At 35.9% G+C, this 27,860-nt stretch overlaps 1 protein-coding gene across 4 annotated transcripts in view; it reads right to left on the bottom strand.

Moving 5' to 3' along the window:
- LRRK2 (leucine rich repeat kinase 2) overlaps nt 1–25,241 on the bottom strand; it is a 147,070-nt gene extending 121,829 nt beyond the window's left edge. For 2 of the 4 annotated variants that reach the window (XM_024740434.1, XM_024740433.1), the window contains exons 1-11: nt 24,989–25,241; nt 24,624–24,709; nt 20,110–20,219; nt 17,523–17,611; nt 14,092–14,226; nt 11,534–11,668; nt 8,979–9,110; nt 3,253–3,372; nt 2,640–2,779; nt 2,467–2,546; nt 1,017–1,123 (exon numbers count right to left, since the gene is read on the bottom strand). In XM_024740434.1, the coding sequence (XP_024596202.1) occupies nt 1,017–1,123; nt 2,467–2,546; nt 2,640–2,779; nt 3,253–3,372; nt 8,979–9,110; nt 11,534–11,668; nt 14,092–14,226; nt 17,523–17,611; nt 20,110–20,219; nt 24,624–24,709; nt 24,989–25,142 (1,288 nt within the window). In that variant the 5' untranslated portion in view covers nt 25,143–25,241. Of the gene's footprint in view, nt 1–1,016; nt 1,124–2,466; nt 2,547–2,639; nt 2,780–3,252; nt 3,373–8,978; nt 9,111–11,533; nt 11,669–14,091; nt 14,227–17,522; nt 17,612–20,109; nt 20,220–24,623; nt 24,772–24,988 lie in introns of all 4 variants that reach the window. The other 2 variants (XM_024740435.1, XM_024740436.1) reach the window with 2 other exon arrangements.
- Between the last annotated feature and the right edge of the window lie 2,619 nt (nt 25,242–27,860).

Genomic DNA, 27,860 nt, shown 5'->3' with positions numbered 1-27,860 from the left:
AGGGCTCTTGCCAGCCCAAGCCTCTTATGATGGCCTTTTCAGTGCCATCAGAGAGGTAGAGCAAGAAAGGAGGAAAACAAAGAAGTGATTTTTCTCTTGATTTGATTTAAATAATAGTGTAAGGAAACATGCATGAGGAGGTTTCTTTATTCTTTTCACTCTAACCAGGTTCTCTACTAAAAGCTGATGCTAACACTGGTCTTATTTTCAAGCTTTCAGTGTTTTTCTCTATTTTTCTCCCTCCAAAAATATCCTTCAAGAGCTGCCAAGTCCCAATGCCTTTATGATGAATTTTCTCCCAAGATTTTCTGGCAGTATTTCCTGTTTATAAGGGCAGGAATCAGAGCAGCCTGAGACTCAGTTTTAAACCTCAAGTGTTCTTCCAAAGGTATAACAGCCATTTTTCTCTCCTTAATAATGCAAAGCTATAAGATTTACATGTAAAGGACTATTTTTTTTAATTTTTATAATGGACAATTTTAGTAGATTTTATAATGGTGAATATCTCTCCACCCATTGCATTCCTAATAAAATAACAAGAAGAGTGTATAAAGGAAACTGGGGGAAAAAAGTGACCATTTGGTGATTATTATAGGTATCCAAAAAAAATACACTGGACACAAGCTAAAAGTCCATCAACAAGAAACTGGACTATAAAATAGGAAATAGGCATACATTGGGAAACTACACAACCATTAAAAACAATAATGTGAGAATTTACATTTATCAACACAAAAAAAGAAATGTAAAATTTGTTTATAAAAAATTATATGATCCCATTTCTCCAAAAAATATAAAGCATATTGTATATGCCATGTGTAAGTACATACATAGAAGTCCAGAAGAACATCAAAATGCTATTTTCTTCTTTATCCTTTTACCTATATATATCAATATATCTATATATTAGATGTATAATTTACATATTTGAAGTTTTTATAATATATTGCTTTTATAATTTAAATAATACCACAAAACGTGTTTCTTTTTATTAAAAAATATGGTGTATCTCTTACCATTTTGTTCTAACAGAGTCGACAATGCATTTGCAGATGCCTGGAAGACTTCTTTTGATGAAGAATGCATCAGCATCGAGAGCATCACTTCCCTGTGAGCTGGGAACCTTTCACAAATTCAACCACAGTGTGAATAGTAATCTCTTTAATAATTAGCTCAAATATTCACTTACTGTTATCTAATCTCTCTAACAACAAATAAGGGCAGATAAACAATATTTTATGCCACCTCTACTCACAGGAGTGAATTACAGTTAAACAGTTTTGTATTTAAAAGTTATATTCAAATCCGTGAATTACTAGTAAAGTAGTATTTCTGTTTCTTCAAAGTAGATAAGCAGTAGACGGAGAAAATAAAAGACTCAGCAGATATATAAAGAGGTGCTAAGGGTAAAAAGATTAAGTGAGAAAAAGAAGATGATGTAAGCAAGAAATGAAAAATTAAAAGTCATAATGAAGCAAAGTGAAATTTTTAATGTAGAGCATAAATATGTTTTAATGATGTATTTTTTTAATGATCTCCTATGGATTTTGAGGAATTAGTGTCTATGAACTGAAACTTATAAACTGCAACATGAACCAACCTTATCCTAATTTCTTTAAAAGATTGCTCAAAGCAGATTAGAAGGCTGGTTTAACATATATTTTTCAAAATTTACTGTTTCCATTCAAAATAGATGTTTAAATAAATAGCATCTGTGTCATTAATTCCCTTCTGATTGGCAGTAGATCACTCTGCTGACAGGCTGTCAGGATTTGAGATGCAGATTTAAATTACTATTTAAATTTCCAAGGTAAGTCATTCAAAATTTAAAATCCAGAGGATATGCAGAGCCAACAGTAAAAATCTAAGCAGTTGCTCATGGACATGAAACAAATCTGATATACTCAGAACTCGTGTATCTGTGGGAGAGATGACTGGTCTTACGAGGTTTAAATGGTGCTCCCATAGAAAGCATCCTCAAGAGCTGACAGCTACAAATAACCCTCTCTAGAGAAGAGAGTTCAACACTGCTACACCAAGTGGGGAATCACTATAGGAGGCTTCTAAGCACATCTAATTCCTGATATTGACAACCTGCTGGCTAGTAACCACAACAGAAAAGGTCACAGATTGCTCTCCGATTTCTATCACTTGAGATTAATTAATATGGCATTTTAAATGATTAGCCAGAAAATTGAAAGGTTCTTTCTTGATGATTCATAATTTACTGAATGACTCTTGATTCTAAATCTCTCAGTAATAATTCTCAAACAAACCACCTTTTACTAACTATCCAAGGCAATGGGATCAAAATATATATCCACAAGTATTTTGTGGCAACACTTAAAACATAAATGCCTACATCAAAAATATTTCAAACAATAAAAATTTCAGTTATGGTATTTCATGTGGATTGATTAAAAATATGACTGAAATTTTCTATCATATAGAATCAAAACTACTGACTGGCCATCTTCATCTCCAATCTTCTCATGTAAACTGTTTTGGTACATAAGGAGATTATTCAGGGCCCAACATGCAGCCTCCTGGATTAGGGAAGGAAAAAAAGAAAACTGTCAAAAAATAAATTATTGAACAAACAATTCTGAAAGACTACAAAATTTATGAAAGAGTCTAACCTGCACATGCTTGTTCTTTCTATGCCACGTTAATGCTTTGTAGCAGGCTTCCAGCCAAAATAATTTATCTTCTTCTTCATCATCATTCTCCTGATTCTCATTCTTTTCCTCTAAGTCTTGATTTAAGAAAATGGTCTCAGCTTGGAAAAAATGTAAACATGTAACTTACTTACAGTTTGAATGACCAACTCTAAGTCCGTATACTGAAACATTATCAACAGAGTGAGGTATTCTTTAGTAGTGGCCCTGGTTATTTAAAAGACCTTTTAAATATATTACACACTTCATCATACTGCTATCCCATCTAGATAAATTACCAAATGAACAAGAGGGTACCAAACAAAACTAATAGGCTAGAAGAAGATTAATTAAGGAAGTTAACTGCTAATAATAAAGCTAAATCAAGGATGTATTTACTGATATCTGAACTGGGAAGGATGTACTTACCACAACTGTTAGTCCCCTTGAAAGTATCGTCTATTGGACAATGAGTTACATTAAGACAGAAAAGGCATTTAAGGGTTCCTTCTCCACATATGACTTTCTTGTTATAATGTTAATATTCAAGATCAAATGCACCTGTAAGAATTTCCTTGTTAGTTAAGTTACTTACTGAGGAGAGCTAAACAGCTGAGTGCTGCAATCTGTAATGCTGCATTCTCTGAATACTGCTGCACAGCTTTCACCACAAACTCATGCACCTCGTTTAATACCAGGATATTAAAAAAATTACCTGAAAGTTAAGTGAGATATTAGTGGAAATTCTCATCCATGGAACTTAAATTACCTTTAATCACATAACAGTATTTAAATCAACAAATTTGAGTAGTGATGACTATTCTTAATGACATTAAAACATATATTTACTTTAATTAAAACAGCTTAAAAGGATTGCATAAAGTATTGAAATTTTATTTTATGCACTCATTCAATTATCTTGCTTAGGCAACGGAACTGACTGGGCAAAAAAAAAATTAAATGTTTGAGTTATATTAACTTGTGTTCATTGACTCCCTCTCATGTCATCATCATATTAAAACAATGAGGTATCTGTTATTCATGACACTACAATATTGAGTGTACAAAACAGCTTAATTTTCCTGCCTTCTAAAAGACGGGGGAAAAAAACCTTCCTTGTCATTAAATGCTTTTGCTGAAACAGCCTTCTTTCACTTAAAGAATAGTGCTCAGAAAACCCATTGGCACACTTATCATTACCTGATCTTGTCTATGATAATCTTAGAAGAAAAATATGAGAATATTTTACTACCTCTAACCCAACCCAGGAAGACATCCCTTACATTTTTATACTCATTCTTCTCATAATCATATAGGAATCTAAATCCTTATAAGGAAAACACTTGTAAATGACAGTCCAAAAATATGTGCCTCCTTCTACTTAGCTTATCTGTAACTCATTAACAGTCACCAAGTTTCCTTCTAGGAGTAAGAATGAAACTCCTAGTTAGCTATATGTGTAATTAGATGATCCCTGAGACACACAGCCAGAATTGGAAAAGATTCTATACCATGAAAAGCCTAAAGCCCATACTAAATATTAATCAAGGCTTCAAAATCAAAAGGCAGATTAACTAGGGGTAGCTCTTCTTTATCAACATCTTTTTATGTTCATGCCTCTTCCGTATTCACCCATTAGGCTGACATACTCCCCAGCCCTTAGTGGTCTCTCATCTTGGAGGGTCATTTCAAAAAGGGTTCTTTTCCACTTTTACCAGCTTATCTAAACTTGGGCTGTCTCCTTTTCCCTAGTATTATTCCCATGCCACTGCCAACAGCTGCTCTACCACTGAAAACTGTGTGACTCTGAGCAAACATCAGTGAGACTGGCCTTATCTTATTTTCATTTATATTTAATTTATGTGAAAATATATAGTAAATTATATAAGGCCTTTAAATGCATTAACCCCATAATTGAATTTCATAATTTGACAAAATGCTTAGTATTTATTTACTGACTTTGGGTTTTTATTTTAATTATGAGGAAGAAGTAAGTTTTATTCAGCTTCTTTGAAACAGTAACAGGGACAATAAATTCTCTAGTCACTAAGAAAGCACCTTTAACTAAAGATCAATTTGAGGAAATTCGCTGGTGGTCCAGTGGTTAAGACTCTGCACTGTCACTGCCAAGGGCCTGGGTTTAATCCCTGGTCAAGGAACTAAGATCCCACAAGCCTTGAGGTGTGACCAAAAAAAAGATCAATTTGATGACTTTTTACTTTCAAAAAATGTCACAGACCAATATGAAACTTATAATAGTTTATATGGTTTATTTAATTTCAACAGTATAATGTCAACCACCCTTAATGTGCTATTGTAGACCTATTTGAAATTCAAGTACCATTTCCTCAACATGACAATAAAACCACTTCCTCGTCTGGCTCATTTAAGGGATTAAGGTAAACTCACATTCTTAGTATGTCATGCAAGTTTTAACTTGAGTGGTAAATCGTAGCACATGAAATAGAGAATTCTGTATTAGTGTGCTACTATATTACCTAGATTTAAGAAATCAACTTTTGAATTACAACTTTCCCAGATATCAGCTAGCTTGTACAACTGTGTGCTTCTTCATGAAAATATGAGTAAAATTCTCACCTGATAAAAGAAATAAACTAGTAAATGGCTACAACATTTTAGAAGAAATGCTTTGTTTTCCTTATGAATGCAGAAATTCTGTATTTTACCACTTACTGACTACATGATCTTGAATAAGACACACAGACTTGCTAAAATAGGTCCTCATCTGTAAATATGGAGATAATAAAAATATCACATCTCCCAGGATTGTTTCAAGGATCAAAAAATTATATATTATATATGAAACTACTTTAGAAAATATGAAAGAAATGTGCAAATAAGACTTTATTTTCATATCTCCACAGTTTTGGTCAAATGATAAGCATTCAATAAATGCTTATCAAGGAAAGAAACAAACTGAAGTTGTGTATGCAAATTAGAATTCAATTTATAAAAATTCCATTTTAACTGAAACTACCTAGGAATATTCCTAAGGCTAAAATCAATTGCAGAATTATACAAATTCTTAATACAGGGGATATAGCCATATTTATGTAAGTAAAAATATAAGTTGCTACAATAAAAACATAAAAATGAGTTTTTTTTAATGAATGATGATGTTTTTTCCCAAAGTTATAGTGATAAAAAGTCAAATGTCTATTATAATAATCCTGATTTTGCACAAAACATTTCTGGTGATCCTTTTTAGAAAAGGTTGTCGGAACCAATTTCCAACAGTTAGGGATCCTGCCTTACTATTCACCAACCATTTACTTTTTAATGCGTTGTTCTCCTCACAAAAACATCAAGGAAATCTCCAAGGTGTGTATTGAGGGAGTTGGGGAAGGCTCAACAAGGAGCTGAAACAAGAACTGTGAGCTGAAAGCAAATGGTCAAGCCAGAGTAGCCATGTGGGAAAGTATGAGTCACTGTGATCAACTAGCCTTGATCAGACTAGCCTTGTACTCTCTCCAAAGGAGGGTAGCTCAATCAGAGTCTCCCACTTCAAGTTTGAATCTTAAAAAGATTCTAAAGTGGTCCCAGGTCAGTCCTGTGCCCTAGTTTCTGGCAAACATCTCTGGATGAGATGTTTAGGTTCTCAGGATTCTCAGAGATTAAACTCAATCAAAGAAAAACTCACAAACATACAGGAAAACAAGACTCCATGACAGACAGGCAGTCAGCACAGGAGCAGAACTCAAGAACTTCATATATTGGAATTATCAGATACAGAACACAAGATAGCTATGTATTAATGATTAAAGAAATAAAAGAATAAAAGAAAAGAGAAAGGGGAAGGGAAGAGTGAATAAGAGTCAGTCAAAAGTTACCTGGCAGATCTGAAAATAAATATATAAATTTTTTATATTTTTTATATTTTAGATTTTTTTATAAATATATAAAAAATCTAATAAAATGACCAAGTTGAGTTTATCATAGGAGTACAAAGTGGCTTACTATTAGAAAACCTGTACATGCAATTCTAATTCTCCATATTATCAAGATAAGAGGAAAACAAATGATCTTAAAATTTTTTTAAATATTTGATAAAATTCAATATTCATAATTCTTTTTAAAAAGCCCACATATTAAAATAAAAGCAAACAAGAAACAGAAGGAAACTTCTTAACTTGATAAAAGCTACCTGTCACAAAACAAACAAGATTGGGGCTTCCCTGGTGGTGCAGTGGTTGAGAGTCCACCTACCGATGCAGGGGACATGGGTTCGTGCCCCGGTCCAGGAAGATCTCACGTGCCGCAGAGCGGCTGGGCCCGTGTGAGCCTGCACGTCCGGAGCCTGTGCTCCGCAACGGGAGAGGCCACAACAGTGAGAGGCCCGTGTACCACAAAAAAATAATAATAATAATAAAAAAACCAAGATTAACAACAACAATAACAACAACAAAACCCCATATAATAAGCATTATCCTGGACAGAAGAATATAAAGCATTCCCTTTAAAATCAAGAAAACGACAAGGATGCCTACTATCACGGCTTGTAGTCAACACTGTACTAGTAATTGTGGGCCATGCAAGAAGACAAGGAAATCAAATTAAATAACTGCTACACAGAAAACTTAAGAGCATTTATAAATAAATTTTTAGAATTAATAAGAGTTTAGATAAGATTAATATGCAAAAAATCATTTGCATTTCTTTACACATACACAGTTCAAAAATACAATTTTAAAAAAGAAACCGTTTATAATAACAAAAATAGGGTACCTAGAAATAACTAATAAGATGTGCAAGACTTGTATGGAAAAAATTATAATGTAAAGTTGTCAGTTCTTAAATTGATCCATATATTCTGTATGATTTTAATCAAATTCCAAATAGAGTTTTCCAAGGAACTGGACAAGTTAATTCTAAAATGTATATGGCATTGTAAAGGCCCATGAAAAAAGCCAAGCTGTAACCAAAGAAGAATAATATATAATGACTTTACCTATTAGCTTTTGAGATATCAGGACTTACAGAGCTATAATAATTTAAACAGTTTGATATGGAGCCAGGCAAATCAAATCAACAAACACAACAGAACAGCAAAAACAGAAATATACATATATTACATGTTATAAACCTATAAATAATACATACATATTATATACATATATTCAATATATGATACTACTGGGAAATGGCTGAACCATATAATAAATTGTGCTCTCCATATTATAAATGGGGGGGTTAATTGAATTCCTACTGTATAAAATAATTCCAAACAGATTTTAACACTTTAATGCTTAAATTAGAAAGATTTTGGATAAAATGTGGAATACATTTATTATCTTAGGCAAAGGAAGGATTTCTTAAAATACATTAAAAAGGTTAAATCACAAAGCAACTAATCATGAAATTAAACTATACCACAAAAGCCACATAAAGAAGATAAAAAGACAGCTCACCAATCAAGACAAAATATTTTCGATACATATAACTGACAACCAAAACATTATTAGCCAGAACTAAGAATCAATTTTTAAGAAGACAGACTATACCATGAAAAAAAAGAAAAAGGCAAATCAGGTACTCCACAAAAAGAGGAAGTACCAATAGCAAAGAAATATTTGAAAAGATATTCACCTTCCTTTACACTTTCATAGCAAGAAAGATGGTAGTAGCATAAAACAAGACATAAACCAATGTCCGTGGATAGGAAAATGGATAAATAAATTGTGGTATACTCACATCATAGAATACTACATACAACTATATGCAAAAATATTCATGAGTCTTATAAACAAAATAGTCTTTAAAAACTTGCAGAAGACAACATTCAGCATGATGCCATTTTTATCAAGCAAAAACAAGCAAACGTTAACGATTTTGTTTACAGAGACAAATGAATGTAGTAAAATTTAATTTAGAAAGCAAAAGGTTTATTAACACAAAACTCTGGAGAATGTTAACCTCTGTAGAGAAAGTGGAAGAAGGGCAGAGCCCAGAGTAGCTTTACCAGCACTGGTAATGTACTAATACTTAAGTTGGGTAAGGAGTTCTTTTGCACTGTGCTTCACATTTTCTATATGTTATGCTTATTTTTTTGTATGTATCAACTATTTACACAATAATACTTTAAATATAGCATAACAGTAATAAGACTTCTCATATTGCACACTTTTATTTTTGCCACTCCTATTAAAATTCCACCTAAGAATGGCAGAACAGTTTGCTAATTTACAATATTTCCATCCAGTGTATGTCAATATTTACTTATCCATAAACATAAGCATATGTATGCTATATATACTTACATCATATACAATTGCGATAAATTAACCAAGAATTATAACTTACCTAATGTAAGCCTATGGAGCAAGCAGCAACTCACTTCTTGGATTTTTTCACTGATAGGGAATGCTATCATGGCTTCTACCACAATATTATAACACCTGACATTGCCACTCATGAGGACTTCAACATTACTGCCTAAATTTAAAGAAATCATAATTTTCAATAAGGTAATAATTTCCCCTTTGAAATATGCATACAAAGACACCTTAAAGAGATTTGAAATATATGGCAGTATAATGGCTACATTTCCAAATTTAAATATACTGTTCTGTCAAATAGCTATAAAAATACTGTTGTTCAATGTTAATATAATACAATTTAGGACTCATCTCTAGCATTAAGGGAAAGTTGCTTTATTCCTGTATTTTTGGCTTAAAAACTTAAAGAAAATAAAGGGAAAACTGAGAGTGCTTTTTATATAAGTCAAAATACATAAAGTTTTGGCTGTAAGTTTTCAAATAAATGGATTTGGGGCCTGTTTCCGAATGAGGCACTATTCCATTGGATAACGGATTTTAATTCCTCCTTTCCTCAAACCAACAGAAAGAAAATCAAGATTATATCACATAATAGAAGAGGTAGAATCAGCTATCATCTATTTCCTGTCCATTCCAGAAGGGCAGCAGAAGAGCAGCCAGTGTAAAAGGCAGCAAAACTGAGCTTCCTGAAGACTCTGAGATAGACAGGGAAAAGAATGGATGAAGGGGAGAGGAGGGGCATAATATTAAAATGTATAACTAAGGGATAAACATAGGTGAACCACAAAGGAAGGAAAGAATCCACTGGGAAAGGCAATTAATCAATAGAGTATGTGAATCTATGTGGAGAAAACTAATTTATATGTCTGAATGAAATGTTGACTATTCTTAAAACAGACAGAAAAAAGGTGTTTGCAAAACATTTTTCTTTCTTTTCTGGCACAATCAAACTAACCAACTGTTTTCCAAAAACTACATTTTTAATGCTTAATTTGTATTTTAAAAAACACTAAATATGGAAAAAGAAGGAAATGAAATGAAAGGAAATGGCCTCAACGCAATTAACTCCTTTTATTCAGAATCAAAGATACAACCTGCTCTAGATTCAAGGTAAAGTTTAAGACACTTGTTTTTTTTTAAGTTTTAGTTGCTGCTTTCTTTGACCTTTTCTTTATGAATCAGCACATTTACACTGGAGTTATGGTGATGTGGGTGGAAAAGAATGAATTTCAAAACAACCAGCACAAAATAAATAAATAAATGTATAGCCAAGGAAAGGTAAAATGAAGAATATATTCAGTTTGTTGGCAGTAGATGACTCAGAGAAGTTTAAATTCCATTTCCTATTATTGTTCTGCCCCATCTACTTCTAAGAGTTTAACTTTCCATGGATAAGAAAATGATGGATTTTATAACCATTATTAAGAACGGGCATTATTTCACAAGCTGATTAGTTTCACATCTGTGAGATTTCTATGTCTGAAACCATATATGCATATTATATATAATAAGCTACATATGTATGAAATACAAAGCATGTAGTAATACTGTCAGTGTTTTAACCACACTTACTACATTACATTACCAGGTACTATTCTACATTTTTCACATTATTTAACTGATTTAACCCTCACAACTTCACATGTGTGAAGATGAAATTATTACCAGATAAATGCATGTGTAAATCCTGTACAAGCCCAAACACGTAATACATGAAATACAAAATGCTCATGTGCACTTACAAAAGTAATAGAAATCTGATGTATTATTTTTGTCCATTAGTATTCACTGGTAGCATACACAGCAAATTAATTTCTTCTTATTTGTACTTTTTTATTATAAAAGTGGCTAGATTTCATAGCATCACCCAAATGCCAAACAAGAATCACAATAAAGTTCCAACTCCTTCCTGTGGCTTTTCAGGCCCTAGGATCTGGTTATGTCTCCAGCCTCATCCACTGACTCTCATCAAGCCCTTCCCCTACCTCCATGAAATGGCACAGGAGCAGATGCTCAGGGCTCTGCATGTGTATTACACACACGCATGCGTGCACACACTTATAAATACAGTTTACTGAGCTACTTTTATCCTCTTGATTCCTCTATGCTATCTTTTGCTCCAGGATGTTTACGCTTAGGATGCCCACTGCCTGGGATACTGCCTGCACTTCTACTTCACCTCACACCTCTCCGCACACAAAGCTCTCCTCATCATTCAAGACTCCGCTGAGAGATCTTGCCTCACTCCCTGTTTGTTCTCAAAACCCTAGGTACTTCTGCCAACACTTGCCCTATAATACTTTGTAATCACTTCCATGCTTATCTGTATCTTGTGGGGTACTATGGGGTCAGAAAAGGAAAGAAACATGTTTACATTTTCTGCTACTGTTTCTCCAGCACCAAGCCCAGAGCCGGTAGCAGTACAGCATCAATAAATAAAAATTTATTAAATGAATAAATGAATGAGTTTAGCATCTACAAGTTTCTAAATAATAAAAATATTTTTGAAACACACTCAGAAAGAAGATATATTGTAATTTTTCAGATTCAAAAATGAAACCATGTATGCAGGCTACTTACAAGGAATTGCTAGGGAATATAAACAGTGCAGTACATGAAACACAATTTCCTCTTCATCTTTAAAATGTTTTAATGTACTTAGCAATATCATATAATCTTTATTCTCAACAAATTCAGTCAGTTGCTCCTCTGAAACTAAAAAATGAAAGACAAAATACCGAAAGAGTTCAAACATGATATAAAAGTTTAATTACTCAAAAATATAATATTCATAATGATTAGATAAGACAGTCGATACAACAAATTAAAAATTATATTTTAGCAAAGAGCACTTCCTAGGAATTTTATAATGGGGAAAATAGCTATTGAGGTTAAAATAATTGTTTTGACCCATATTAGTTATTCCATGTTTTGAAATGTAGTGACCATGTAGTGACCAAACAGTTCTCAGAAAAATTAAATTATTTACAATTTCATTTGAAAGATTCTAGAGAAAACTAATCAATGAATAATAAAGATGGCCTACTGAAGTGAACATATCACAACACTTAAAAAGGAGTGGTTGGGCTTCCCTGGTGGCGCAGTGGTTGAGAGTCCGCCTGCTGTCAAAAAAAAAAAAAAAAAAAAAGGAGTGGTTAATGGTACATTGTTGAAGGGCAGCTCAGCTAAGTGGATGAGTTCAAGAGGAATGAACTTTAGCAAATAACAAGTAATTAGACTTTGAAATACTTTATTTTAATGGTCTGACTTCATCAGAGATCAAAAATTGTCATCATTAATTTTCATAATTAAAGTCTTGGGATCAAGCCAATGAGTTTCATTTGGAGTCATTTTATTGGGTGGGAACCTCAAAAACATGTATAAAAATCTGGTTTATCTAGCCTGAGAAGGACACTGACATAAATGTCAGTGTCACTCTTCATAATCAACATTACTTTTTGCTGTTCAACTTTACACCAATAGTCCATATAATATAATGTGAAATTGACTGGGTTCTTCTAATAAATGAGAAGTATCACCAAACCTTCTCATTTTATGAAACAGTTTCCAGAGCATAGTTTCAAATTTTGAAAATTAACTTTACACGTGCCACTAATTAATGGGGAACTTCATATTCTTGAAAACTTCAGAAATGTTTCTACTCTACATATACAATCACAACACTGTCAGCGCTGATCTATCAAATAAGATCATCTTTTTAATATTCCCTGGCGCTTCTCCATATGTCCTAGATGGATCCCACAATGCTGGTGAGTGATGCTAACCCTTCTTTCATGAATAAGAATGTGCCCCTTAAACTGCAGCACAGAAGATTATAAGCCCTCAAGACAGTAATTCCTCAAACTCTATTCTGCCCAATTCTTATGAAAAGCTTAGTTTCAAGATATGACATTTAGAGAAGACAGCCTGAAAGACATGCAGTTCCTCCATTCCTCTCTTCCACCACCAGAGAGCTGAGCCCCATGTCCATGCTGTTCTGACTCTTGATAGAATCTCTTTCACTGAAATACACTTTGTGTTCCTTGCAAACTGTATGTATTTTATCAACTTATCCAGGGAAACCCAAGGGAGTATTTTCTCAAGTCTCCCATGAGACTGATTGCGTCTTCTGATTAATGAGTTTACTTTTATCTCAAGTAACTTTGTAACCAATGATGTTTACCTCTTTGCCTGATAGGAAGCAAAGAACCAAATTTCTGGTCCATCCCTTTGCAAAGATACAGGATCTGAAGTAAGCAGTAAATTTAACCTAGCTTCATATCATTTTCCCTTCACCCATTTCCTCATTCATTTTTCTTTTCCTCTAATGTATTATAAATATCTATAAGCTAGTTGAAGTCCTTCTGGAATAAGACAGAGAATTAAACAGTAGAATTTCCATTCCTGGAGCTTCCAGAAACTAGAGTAGGTAAACTGATATGAACACAGGGCCCACATACGTTATTCTTATCCTAAACTCCTAGCACTGTTGGCTCTCATAATGACACAAAAGGTGCTCTCAAAAACTGTGGTAAATTGAATTGTAATGGAGATAACTAGCTGTGTACTCTCAGGCAGGTTGCTCATTTCACTTCTCTGATCCATTTCCTCACCAAGCCAGTGGAAGGACTAAAGGTTCCAACCAACTATAAAATTACATGGCTATCTCTGTCATCATTCTCAGTGCCATGTGATAAAATACCTATTAGTCTTTTTCCTAAGGGACACTTTGTAAACCTTTTAGTTCTTTATCCAGAGCCTTTAGCAATTTCTAAAACCTCTGGTGATGACTTAACATCATAAACCCAAACTTAACCTATGCTTGGCTTCACAGTATTACTTTTTCTTCCTTAACTCCTACACATACAGTTTGCAAAGTGAACCTATGCCTTGCTAAGCAATGGAAGAAAGTTTACTACAATTGCATAATTGATAATCCATGAATGAAATTCATTCTGCAAAAACAAGCAATATTTCTGAATTAACCCCATTACTTATCCTTGACTGACAATCCAACTTTTAATAAATAGTACAATTTCAGATATTTTCTTATTATCATAATTATATCCTACTTATCCCACTATAAACCATTTCTTCTTATATAAATATCAAAATAAAGAATTTGACATTTTAAATACCTCTCTCAAACAGCACATGTAAAGCTTTGCATCCAAGTTTCTGGACTTCGTCATTGGCTGAAAATGTGCGCATGGCATCAAAAATTAACAAGAAAATATCATTTTCTTCATCCAGTATCAGCAAAGTGATTTTACCTATTTCAAAGAGAATATGCTCCAAGTAAATAGCTGCTTTAACATTTAATGTCTTCATTTTTACATGAGTGTTATGAATGGTTTGTGGACTTCTCTTTTTGATGAACCACTTAATTGCCCCAGATGTTAGACCTATCAAGCTTTACGGTCTTTCTAAATGAGATAAACTCCCAGTACACTTTACTATAACTCTGTGATTCCCAATCAATACCCATAGCCAAGACCTCTTGCCCCAAATTCCTGAAACATTTCTACCTGCCTCTTAGACAACACCATCTGAATACTCCATGGCCACCCAAACCTTGCCTACTCCAGTTCCATCTCTTCATCAATAACCACCATCCAATAGTTACCAGAGAAACTACAGTCATCTTCCTTCTTTCATCCTCCCTCTCTCTTCTCATTCTCTGACTAGACAAAGAATCAACTCATTACCAAGTCCTTCAAGTCTAACTTCTAAATATCTCAAAAACTCCTTTTGAACTAGGCCCCTCCATTTCTGTCTTGTTCAGGACCCCAACACTTCTCACCTAGAATGCAAACACAATTGCATAATTGCTCTGGTAGGTCCAAATCCCTACCTAACTAGTTTACCTGCTGCATTATATTTCTAAAACACAAATGTGATCTGTAAATCCCTTGCTGAAGTCTTCTAGGCCTTCTCGCACTCCTCAGTCTGACAAACAAGACTTTTCACAGACTACATGCATCTCATCAGCCTCACGTCCCTCCCTGCACTACTGACTCCAAACATGCTAAACCCCTTGCTCATCATGAACACATTTCTTTTGATATCTTTTTGCACTTGCACTAGCTGCATGGAATGCCCTTGCCATTTTCTGCACCAAATATGATCCTACCTTAAATCAAGAAATAACACAAACAGTACCTATTCTGTCAATAAAAACTGTAGGAGTGGTAGTCGTAGCAAACACTTCTACAGCACATAACATGTCAGACATAGGTTGAAGTATTGATAGTTCACTCTAACATGTGTAAACCACCACAACCCCGTGAGGTAGGTGCAATCCTCATGTTAGATAGAGATAAGGAAACTGAGGCACAGAAGTGATGCAGTGACTTTGCCCAAAGTAGAACAAATAAGAGGCAGAGCTGGATTAAAATTAAAGCAGGTCATGACCATGCTCTTAACTCCTACAAATGAGCTTAGCTGCTCTCTTCTCTTTGTTCCTATGGTGCTTTTCTTCATATCTCTGTTAGAGTACTTTTGTCATTACATTGAAATCATTTCTTTAAATGCTTTTTATCTCTTTGTCAGTGCTATCCAATTCTGTAGCCACCAATCACATGAGGCTACTTAAACTCAAATTTAAATCAATTAAAATTAAATAAAATTAAAATTCAGTTTCTCACATTTCCAATGTTCAACCACCACACGTGGCTACTCGCCATGATTTTGAACATATACAACACTTCCTTCATTGCAAAATGTTATATTGGACAGTGGTGCTGGACTGTGAACTTCTACATTGTAGGAACTTTGCCTCACCTGTCTGAGAGTTCTCTAGCAGCCAGCACAGCAGTAAGTGCCCAATAACTATTACCTCAGTTAACAAATAAGCCAAACAAAAATATGATTCATAAATTAGCCTCTAATAAGTACCTGAAATGAACTCTAAAACACATTACAAATTTTCCTAAAAGCTCAAAATCCTTAATGTTACGTGGAAGAAATTAACTAGTCTTTTTAAAACACATGTCAAATTTACTATTTGTCTACATGCTGCTAACCTTGATATATTCATGTTGGGAGATTTCTCAAATTCATAAACCTCCTGTCCATTGCCAAATGGAGAATAAATCTTTACCTCCTCACCTCCACCAAAAAACAAGATCCCAAGGATGAGTTTAAATAAATCATGGTTAAGACTAGTTAGTACATCCCATTATATATTTTAATAAAAGGCTCTGGTGAAGTGGTGAGTACCTTCTGGCCTTTCCTATCCCTCTTCAGTTCATTCTCTGATCTTCACCCTCTTTCTTCCTTTCTCTTTCTCCTATTGGACCTTCATCACTTAGCATGGCCAATGAGGGCCTTTAAAAATCTTACCACCCACACATCCAGCCCCTCCCAGGCCTCTGCAACGCTGCACATGCTGTTTTCTTGACCTAAAGCACCCTTCACACTTTGAAGGAAATCCACTCTATCCTTCATGCTTAGCTTCCCTGAAAGGAGCCTTTCTTCTCAGAACCTTACATCATAGCAAGTGTCTGTCACAGCAATGATCACAACTATTGCACCACAGCAACATTCTTTGTTTTCAGGTCCATTATCCTCCAAGTATAAGTTTACTCAGGGAAAGAACCTGACATGTGAAATCAGACCCTGGTTCTACTACTTTTTGGCTGAGGCAATCTCTCTATGCTTCAGTGTTCTCTAGAAAACTGAGATAAAATAATAAACTTAAGGGATGTTTTGAGGATTATGCTTTTAAAAGCATATTAAGTATTTTACATGTTAAGCCTAGCATTTAGCAAGCACTCAAGAAGAAAAGCTATATATTTTTATTATGACATATTACTATTATGTCATACTCTAGAGCATATATTATAGAAAACATATTAGAGATCTAATGAAGTACAATACAGTCATGACAAGGACATGTATGGCTAACAAACTAATGAGAATGTGAGATGTGGGACCAGATCTGAGGAGCAAAGCTGGGGACAGACATTAGATTTGGGAGTAATATATAAGGTGATGTTTAAGGCCAAGATGTTGGGTGGTATTTTTGAGAGAAAAAGTGTAGAGAAAAGAGATAAGGAAAGAAAATGGAGGGGTTCCCTGGTGGCGCAATGGTTAAGAATCTGCCTGTCAATGCAGGGGACACGAGTTTGGGCCGTGGTCCAGGAAGATTCCACATGTCACAGAGCAACAAAGCTCGTGCGCCGCAACTACTGAGCCTGTGCTCTAGAGCCCGCGAGCCACAACTACTGAGCCCACATGCCACAACTACTGAAGCCCACGCGCCTAGAGCCCATGCTCCACAATAAAGAGAAGCCACCCAGTGAGAAGCCCGCACATACAATGAAAAGTAGCCCCTGCTCCCCGCAACTAGAGAAAGCCTGCACCCAGCAACCAAGACCCAATGCAGCCAAAAATAAATAAATAAATTTATTTTTAAAAAATGGAAAATGGAAACAGAATTTTGGAAATCACCAATACTGAGGTTATATTATGTGATTATACTTTAAAAAAATAACATCAAAACACATTTAGCAAATGGTTTAAAATGGTTTTTTCAGTCAACATTAAAATTGTGTGTATATACTACCTGAAGTTAGGAGAAGATCTAAGGCCTTCAATCCAACTGTTGACAGGCTGACACTGGCATTATGAACTGTTAGCATTTTAAGAATCAGTCTGTAATTAAAAACAAAAATCAAGATCATACCTAGATGTTTGCTCTTTTAGATATTGTTTTTTACTCACCTACATTTTTATTCATCTCATTGTATTTCATTCCCTATATTGAAGCTAGTGTATTTTTTCTCCCTGTAAACCTGAGCCAGGTTTATGATGACTAACAGGGAATTATTATGAGTCTCAATAGAAAAGTTATAACTTTTTCCTCTAAATATTCAAATTCAACTATTAACTATTTCACCCAATTCTATATCCAAAATAATATTGAGCTATATGCACCAAGGGATCAATCATTCTATATGTGATACAAACTTGTAAATTATGTTATACACATTGATATTATTATAGAGAGATGTAATTAAAATGTTAGCTTGTATATAAAAATTAAGAACCATTTGAATATTTAAATTATTGATTTTTACTATTTTTGAAAGAGAAATTGATATTTTATAACAGAAAGTGAACCTAGTCTATCAATAGTATTCAATTAGTTCAAATGCATTAAATTTGAGCCCCTGAGTTATCAATTCTAAAATATACAATCTTTAGTCTATTCCTACCCCAGTGCTGTTTGGCTTTCTATTGTTAGAAGAAGAGAGAGCCTCCATGGCTTCACCTAGATCCAAGAAACTTGGCACGTGGTCTCCAGGTGGTGAGGTGAGGAACTGAGAGACCCTGTCCTTCGACTCTGTCAATTCTCCTCCTACCTATGCTGCCCCTACCTCTCCCTGCACCACTCCCACTATTCCTGACTTCAACACCACACAAGAGATTTCTCCTTTAGTACTGTAAGCCTTTGGGGGGATAAAAGTCCTTGAATATAAGGAGATATGTTTTACAATAAATATTTGCTGGTAATGATCTAATATGCTCCACTGTAGAGAGAGTGTGTCTACACTGTTCACACTACTTCTGGCCTAAAGGAGTGTAATACCTGATGAACAGAAGATGAATGAATGATGAGTGAGTGACCAAATAAATGAGTGAATGAAACTCCCTGTAGAAATGTTTATGTAAGTTAATTTGAACATTTGGTTTATACCAGAATATGACTAGATGAGTTTTCCATTGCTCGCTAAAGTTATAGATGGCTAATCTTTGGGGATCTTGGAAATTCTCATCCAAACCAAGGGACACATAACATTACAACTACTAATTGCAGGCATATTTTGTCTAATTCCTCATTAAATGCAGTATTCTTTACTACTGACTCATAGAATTTCAGAGATTAGTTTGGTGTTCAGAGAACACCAATTAACTGTAATTAGTCTCTTTTCAGAGCACAGTCTTTAGATGCTAGAAACCGAAGAACGGCAACACATGTTTATCAAAGATGGAAAAATGTATAAGCACGGGCATGCTCGCCTATGAACAAACAGCTCTGATTTGTCAAAATCTGCAGCCACAGTTAATACTAATAAATAATGCAAAGATGTAAACTTTAGTTTTGCATTAATTACATTTTCCACAAGCAATATGCCTTTGGAAGCAATTAGTATTCACTTCTCTGTGGTAAAGAAGAGTCACATTAGGTATAAAGAACACCTAAAGTTGATGACAGAAGATATTTTCTTAAATGTCAAGAAACAAAGTTATCCAAAAAGGATTTTCCTGGAAACACATTCTTTTTTCAGAAAAGTTTTTCTTAACTAATTATGGCTAAAGAAGTAGTCTCATTTAAGAAGTCATTATGTTGCAAACTGCAATAATATAGCTGGTAAATAGCTATCAAGATTTGGCTGCAGATGTACTGAAAGATAATTTCCTCTTTTTTCTTCATTTTGAAAGCTGTAGTTTAAGCTCATTAAATATATATGTATGAATATACATAAATGTACTTTTTAAAGACAGTAAAGCATAAACTTCTAAATTACTATTTATAGAACTAACATTTTAGTTCCCATATTTTTGTTTTGAAGAAGTTGTGGTTTGTGTCAGTTCTACTATTAAAAAGTAAAAAAAGAGGGGCTTCCCTGGTAGCGCAGTGGTTGAGAGTCCGCCTGCTGATGCAGGGGACACGGGTTCGTGTCCCGGTCCGGGAAGATCCCACATGCCGCGGAGCGGCTGGGCCCGTGAGCCATGGCCGCTGAGCCTGCGCATCCGGAGCCTGTGCTCCGCAACGGGAGAGGCCACAACAGTGAGAGGCCCGCATACCCCCCCAAAAAAAAAAAGAAAAGAAAAAATCTTTCCTTGGTTTGAATTCACAAACAGTCATCAACAATCTACAACTTAATCAATTGTATAACTATTATTATATTACTAAAATCATAACAACACCTGACTTCTTACCTCAAATGTTAGTTTTCTAATTCAAATAGATTATAGACTTCTGAGTCAAAAGCTCTCTATAAATGTAAATCATTGATTCAGGGAAAACTATATGTATTTTAAAGAATTTTTACCAGATTGGCTTGGATTGCAAATATAATGTATCAAGGGAAGGGTTGTCATATGTACAGGTAAATATTCAATGCAGTTTGTTTTTACATACTTACTGGTGAACCCCTAGGACTTCCCAATCATGTCCAATATCCTGGGGACCCATTAAGCTTTGCATTGTATTTGGACAGATTTCTATTAATTTGCATAAAAGTGACCAACCCACCTAAAAACAAGAAAGACAAATATTCACATTTTTTAAAAAACCACACAAATAGAATATATTCAGTCAAAGAATCTCTTCATTCTTAATAGAATAGGTGGCTACTATTTTAAAATAATTATTTTAAAACAAAATGATACTCTAAAAATGCTTACTGAGAAAAGCAACTCATATACTTAGAATACATCTTTCTTCAAAAATCTACTGAAAAGGCATACAAAAATATTATAACATTTCTGAATGATGAAGGCAATAGACTGCCTATTGTCTACATAAAAGGAAATAAAACACACAAAAAAATAATTTTAGAGGACACACCAAAATTATGAAGTACAGGAAAGGCTATTCTCAGGCCTTCGTACTTTTTAAGGCATATCTACCTGACAGATTTTCTTCTAAATATTTAGTACTTTAATTATAAGAAGAAATGAAGTAGTTTGGAATGGAGGATTAGGGGAAGTTGGAGATTTTGATGGCAAAGTGTAAGCTTTCAGGAAAGACTGCTCCCCAGATAATGGAGCTAGAAAAAATAGCAAAAGAAGTAGTATCGTCTGATGACAGTGTAACATCTTTCACAGGTAAAAGAGACAGGCATTATGAGATAGAGAGGTAGAATTTCTCAGTGGACCCCTCTAGATTTCTTCCATACACCTAACTATGAGCTGATGAGATTCAGACATCACAAGTGTCCCTAAACTCTCTCACATTCCCAAATTAAGTATGCTCTTACTGATGAATTTTAAATATACCTTCGTTCAGCTCATTTATACATGATGCCAACTTGAATAAGCTGCTCTTTACTTCTGAAAAAAATACATTTTTTTACATACGATATTTTAATTCCAAACTGGAGATTAAATTTAACTCACTTTTCCTGTTATAGTTTCCTCCCCAAATTTAAGGACTCTTCAATTCTTTCTACTATATTACAGAACTAAACTTGATATGGTCAGAAAAAGAAAATAGAAAATGCATATACATGCAGATCTAGAGATTAATGAAAAAGTGCCTAAGCACGATGTGTGATAAATACCAATATAATATGAATATGAAAGCAGGATTCGCTAGAATTACTCAGGGAAGAATATAATACAGAAAAGGTAGAATTTGAGTCAGATTTCAAAAGAATTATAAATTTGGTCACTCAAAATAGGGAAATGGAAACTTCTAATACTGATGAGTTGTGAGGAAGGAAAGTAAGATGCTAAATGGTGAGGAGGCTGCCAAAGCGGGGCCCATTGCTAAATGAGACTGGATACGTGAGTTGGAGCTGAGTGGTACAGACGGTTGAGTGACAAGGGGAGAAAACTCTATGCAACCAAAAAGGAATAATGCCACATTTCCTACTTGTTTACAGGAATAAACAAGGGGTATTTAATAAGATAAAAGTGATTACATAAGATCTTGTTACAATATTATTTCCAGATCTTTTCTGGATTAAGCATGAATTGCTTTACTCTGTCATCACTTCCTCTTACACAATTTCAAATTCCTTGAAAAGGAAGCAATTTCTGACAGCTATTTTTACCTATATTTAAGTAGACAACCTCCTCCACGTAAGTCGAACAGATATTGACAATCCAGATGTCATAGAAACTGGCTATTTTTGTGCTTTCATAAAATCATCAAGACTTTTTTCCCCAAGTATTTCAAAAATTAACATTTGGAACAGTTTCTGGTGGGAAATATAAAATCATAAATCACACAGGATGCTATACTCATCTCTGCACCTGCATGGCTAACTCAAGGAGAAAACCTGTTTTGTTTTGCTTGATGAAACAGCAGCATCAGTAATTGCTTTGCAAAAAGACTGAGGCAACTGAGCTTCCAAGATTAAATAGAATTGCTAGCAGCAAAGCAGAGGTAACAATTGATCCATTAATGTATTCAATTAAAAGCTTATCTTTCAAAAAGAGAAGGCTCCCATCCTGCACAGTTATAATACAATTAAATTAGTAGTTTCACTTTATTATAATTATTCTGTAAACTCAAGTATCTAAGTAATGCACAATGGGAAAGAGTCTAGGGGTTAAAGAAAATTTCAGTCACTTTCATATATTTCACTCATTTACATCAAAGGTGGAAACTGTGTGGATAAAGAGAAGTAATGTAAACTGAAGAACACAGAGAAATGATCAGATGACTGACAGGAAAAGAAATTTATAAGACAGCAGCCTAACTACCAATTCTCTAAAGATTGTCATTTATTAAGGAGAACTAATAAAATATGAAAAGGCATTGAAAATAAAAATTCAGAGTCTGGAATGTCATGTTAAATGAATTCTGAAAACAAACCTTACTATTTACTTTTGAAGGGTACTTTACCTTAACTCCTTAAATTCATCAAGTGATTTTAGTTCAGCACCTCCAGCTGATTCAAGATATAAAGCTTTAAAGAATATCTAGACTAATTTCACCAGTAATATGAAGAAAGCTGAAGGAAAAATTTTTTTTTCTTTTAAGTGGAGTATTAAAATATCAGTAGAGCTACCCCACTCCACATCCCTTTGATAAGATCAATGATAATTTAAATCGATAATGTCATTGTGCGTAGCATGGCCACAGTATTTGTATCATACCATTGTACTTTTTACTTACGTAAAAATCTTATGACATCAGCACCTACTATATGATGGAAAAAGATTCTGAAGGTGTGTGAAGCTTGAGTCCTGACCCTGTCACTAGCTCTGCGATCCTAAATGAGCTACTTATTCTGAGGAAAAAACATTCAGTGTGATTTCTGAGAGGATAGTGAGAGTCCAGCAAGAATCAAATGATATAATATACGTAATGCCCTTTGTAGAGTAATATATTGTGCTGAAACTAATAATTCTATTCCATTAAATTACCAAATCAAAAGACAATTCCTTATTTTCATTTATCTCTGGTACCTACTGGGCAAGGAAATTGAGTGACATTCATAACTACTCCAAACAAACATGTCCAGGCTCAGGCAGTTTCTAAAATGAAGAAGAATTAGGTGGTGGGAATGTTGCAGGCTTCCCTGGATTCTCAAGTCTAGCACTGCCTCCTCTGGACCCTGCAGACCAAAGGCCACCCAGGGACCAATTGTTCTGAGTTGTACCTGGCAGAGGAGACTACCAAGAACAGAATCCAAGGAATGCAGGCTGCCAGACAAGGCACTTTGGAACACCAAAGCAGAGGCAAGTAAGAAGGATGATGTGGGTGGAGAGTAGCAAGCACAATAGGCCAGTGCCAGGGAGTGACTCATGTTTCATGGGCAAAATTCAGACATTGGGTGTTAAAAAGAACAGTGTCTTTATCATGTCTCCATTTTTTCATGATCTTATTTGCTAACAGCCTGAAAATCAATAGTCAAATGGGAAATATTTCAGTTGAAGAAAAATAAAAGTAACCATTTATCTGAGATATAAACATCTTCATATAAAAGAAGCTAGATATATGTTTCACCCAAACTAGACATAGCTAGACACAGAGATTAGCATAAGATAGACAGATACAGACTTAAGAGATCCAGATAATTCTTACATCTGTCTAGCCTCTCAAGTAGGTATTAAGATACACTGCACCTCGATAGAGTTCAAAGTTCAATTCTCTTTCCCTTCAGGATCTAACATGCAAATGAAAAAAGTAATTTCAGTTCCCCAAATCTCAATAGCTACAAAGGAAGTTAACCTTAGGCAGTAATTTTGTTTTGACTGTAAATCATCCTTAATTATCATCTTAAGGCTCCTTTTTAAATATATCTAAGATATGTAACAAATTTCTGGGTTTCCTACAGTGCAGATTCTAAGATTCACTTTTACATTCATTTTATATGAAAACGGTTGAGAAGTATAGATTTAAACTTATAGGGGAATCCTAAAACATCACTCTTTAGATAATACATTGTGTACTACAACTAAGGAAGGTTAGAAATCTGTCTTCAAGTTTAAAAAAAAAGAAAACCTTAAACCTATGAGAGTTTGCCAGTAACTTCATTTTATTAATTTAATTATTATTAGTCCTATTACTGTTCATTATTCCTCTTTCCCGAACTATTCACAATTGTGTCATCTGCAGGACATGCTGTACATTGGGAAGATTCTTAGAATAATTTTATTTAAGCACTGATGAACTAGCCATCTAGCCAATGTCAGAACAAAACCTCAATCCATTATTATTCCCCTCCCACCACCATTCATATTCTGTCAGCCGACTGTATAAAGTTACTTCTTAAATACAACTAGGGAGCACACAGTTGGCCCTCTTACACCGTTAACATTTGATAATGATTTGAAAACGCTTCCATTTTAAAACCACAGTCAGCGGTTTGTCAGGACAAATCTCAGAAATAACCCAGAACTCTGGGTATAGAATATTAATAGAAAAACACCTATTTCCAATGAGAAGGGGAAGTGGGAGAAATGAAAACAACTCCTTTACCTGCTGCACACTAGCGACTCTCATATATGAGTCCAAGACGATCAACAGAGGCACGTGGACATTTTTGTCTTGAAATAACTTGGAGGCTGGAAAAGAAGGGGGTTAGGGAAAAGTAGCAAAGTCACGATTCATGGCACCCCTTTTAAGTCTGAAAAGGAGGGAGAAAACAAAAGAAGTGAGCTCAAGACCTTCCTAGAATTGTCAGCTCTTTTCTTCCCTAAGGAGTAGAGAGTTTGCGGCTTCTCAAGAATCCAGGTTTGTGCGGCCACAAAGTTCGGGGGGAGAAAGTTTGTAAAAAAAGGCCCGGGGGGAAGGAGGGCCGGGGCGGGGGACGGTAAAGGGACAGTTCCCTGGCAAACGATTACCGTGGTCGGCGTAAGTGAACACGAGCATATCCTCCAGGATTTGGACCAGCGTCTCTATCTGTTTTCCTTCCTGGACATTGTTCAGCCTGACTATCAACTTCTTCAGAGTTTCCTCATCCTCCTCCTCGCAGTCCTGGCAGCTGCCACTGGCCATGACCGACCCTGCTTCAAACCGGCCGCCCCTCCCGCACCAAGGCCGGCCGCTCCGGTCAGACGACGAGCCCAGCTCACCGCCCGCAGCCAGCGCTCCCGGCTGACCCCATCTGCACCCACGCCCGCCCATTTATGCGAAGGCGGCGGCTCCGCGTCCGGCGCCGCCCTCCCCCGCCCGCTCCCTTTCCTCCTCTGCTTCCCCCTCCCCCACCCAGGGCCAAAACACAGCTCTGGGGCCTGCGAGAGGTTCAGCTGAGGTGCTGTGCCCGCAGAACCGTGGCAGGCAGGCAGGACGCAGCAAGAGCCCGCCCGGCCCGGGTGACAGTGGCCGTGGCCCCCGCGCCGGCCGAGACTGGACCCCGGGACGGCGCAGCCTCCCGAGACCGGATCCGGCTCTCCGCAGCGGCGCGGCCGGGAGTAGCGCAGGAAGAAACCGACTCAGCGGACTCCGCCAAGTGCCCAGTCCCCGGGCCCTGCAGCGGCCGGCGAGGCGCGCGGTGGGTACCGCGGCCCACGCGCCCCGACCCACCAGCCTTGACTCCTGCAGCCCCGCGGAAGGTCTGGGAACTAGGAAGAAGAAAAATAAAAGCTGCCGCGGATCTCCAGATCTAAGAATAGAAATCGGGGCGTTGGGAAAAGAGGGAGCCGCCCAGTTGGCCCCTTTTAGGAAAACATTCTCTTTATAGTCACCACTATAGGGAGATGAGTAATTTCCCCCCAAGGATGGACGAAGATTTAAGCAACCAAAATGTACCCAGTTAAATGCTTTTCTATGGTTGCTGTGGCTGTAGGGAAGGAAACAAAAACATTTTTCCTGTTAGTTATCTGGAAGCTCTGCTGGCCAAAAGCCCACTAAAATTAGCTTTTGAAAATTTGAGTTTCAGTTCAGTGCAATTAAAACTAAAGAGAGGGCTTCCCTGGTTGTGCAGTGGTTAGGAATCCGCCTGCCAAGGCAAAGGACACGGGTTGGAGCCCTGGTCCAGGAAGATCCCACATGCTTCAGAGCAACTAAGCCCAAGCGGCCACAACTACTGATCCTGAGCTCTAGAAACCATGAGCCACAACTACTGAAGCCCCTTGCCCTAGACGGCCCGTGCTCTGCAACAAGAGAAGCCACAGCAATGAGAAGCCCGCGCACCGCGGCGTATAGTGGCCCCCACTCACCGCAACTGGAGAAAGCCCTCGCAGCAAGGAGGACCCAATGTAGCCAAAAATAAATTAATTAATTTTTTTAAAAAAAACTACAGGGTCTTCCCTGGTGATGCTAAAAAAAAAAAAAAAAAAAAAAACTGCAGAAAAACACAGGATAAATGAAATGAAGAGGTGAGAGATACAAACCTAAACATTGTTCTCTTGGTATTCAAAATTACTAAAGTGTTAGAAAAAAAAAAAAAAAGTACCGCAGTAATGTGTTTTTTCAGGAAGAGAAACCCGAGCAAGAAAAGTTAAAAGACAAGGCTGGACAAAGATAATTTATTGCCTTCAGAAGATCTCTTCTGGGATGGGGGCGGGGTGGGGTGGGGGGATCATTCACAACGGAGAAGACTGGACTGGAAGTTAGATCCTTTTATTTCACTTCTGTTACCCAATTCTGACGACACTTCTGAAATGGATAAGACAGCTACTTATCCTTCTTTTACTGATGAGGAAACGGAATTTAGAGTCGATAAGAGAAGAGCATTGTTGGTGTCACACAGATGAGAACTTGAGAATCAGGACTTAAATGCAGGTATATCTCCTAACCCTAAATTGAAGGTTGTTTACACTCTACCACTTTAATCAAAATGAGCTAGGCTTGGGCTTCCCTGGTGGCGCAGTGGTTGAGAGTCTGCCTGCCGATGCAGGGGACACGGGTTCGTGCCCCGGTCTGGGAAGATCCCACATGCTGCGGAGCGGCTGGGCCCGTGAGCCATGGCCGCTGAGCCCGTGCGTCCGGAGCCTGTGCTCCGCAACGGGAGAGGCCACAACAGTGAGAGGCCCGCGAACCGCAAAAAAAAAAAAAAAAAAAAAAAACATTGCTAATTACAGTAAATTACCAAAACAAATTCCAGATGAGTTAAAAAGTTAAATGAAAATAACAAAAAGAAAATATAAATTAACAGTTATTTAATCTTGGTATGAGGAAACATAAAAACTACAGAAGATTGGTGTATGTAACTCCATAAAAATTCTAATTTTCTGCAGTCAAGGAAAACAACATAAATAAAACTAAAAGGCAAATGGCATACTGTAAAAAGAAAAGTTGCAATACATATGACAAAAACAATTAGCCTTAATCTTTTAAAAGTTCTTACAAATCACTGCATGGGAAATGACAAGCCACAGGTACCCCAGAAGAAAAATGGATTAAAGTTTTAAACTGGAAATTCACTGTGAATGGACAATAACTATAAGGAAAGTATATTCATAACTATACAAAAATTGTGTTCCTAAATATCAATAACATAGTTTTAAAATTCAATTTTCTGTGTGTATCAGTGCATAATAACAATGAGAAAGAGAGAGAGAACTTGGGAGTAGATCTAACAAAGTATTTTTAAAACCTTTATGAAGAAATTATTAAACTGTATTAAAAGGCATTATTAACAACATATAAATGAGTGAATAGGCCATATCAATTAATGAAAAGATTAAATATCAAAAAGATGCCAATGTCCCCACAAAGTAATAAAGAAACCGTGCAAGGCTAATGAAAATTAAGCAAAAAAAAATTTTTTTT

This window comes from Neophocaena asiaeorientalis, unplaced genomic scaffold, assembly GCF_003031525.2.
Source record: "Neophocaena asiaeorientalis asiaeorientalis breed wild unplaced genomic scaffold, Neophocaena_asiaeorientalis_V1.1 scaffold340, whole genome shotgun sequence".
Classification (NCBI taxonomy): Eukaryota; Metazoa; Chordata; class Mammalia; order Artiodactyla; family Phocoenidae; genus Neophocaena; species Neophocaena asiaeorientalis.
Note: the sequence above shows the minus strand (reverse complement) of the source record. Positions and strands in the feature narration are given on the sequence as shown.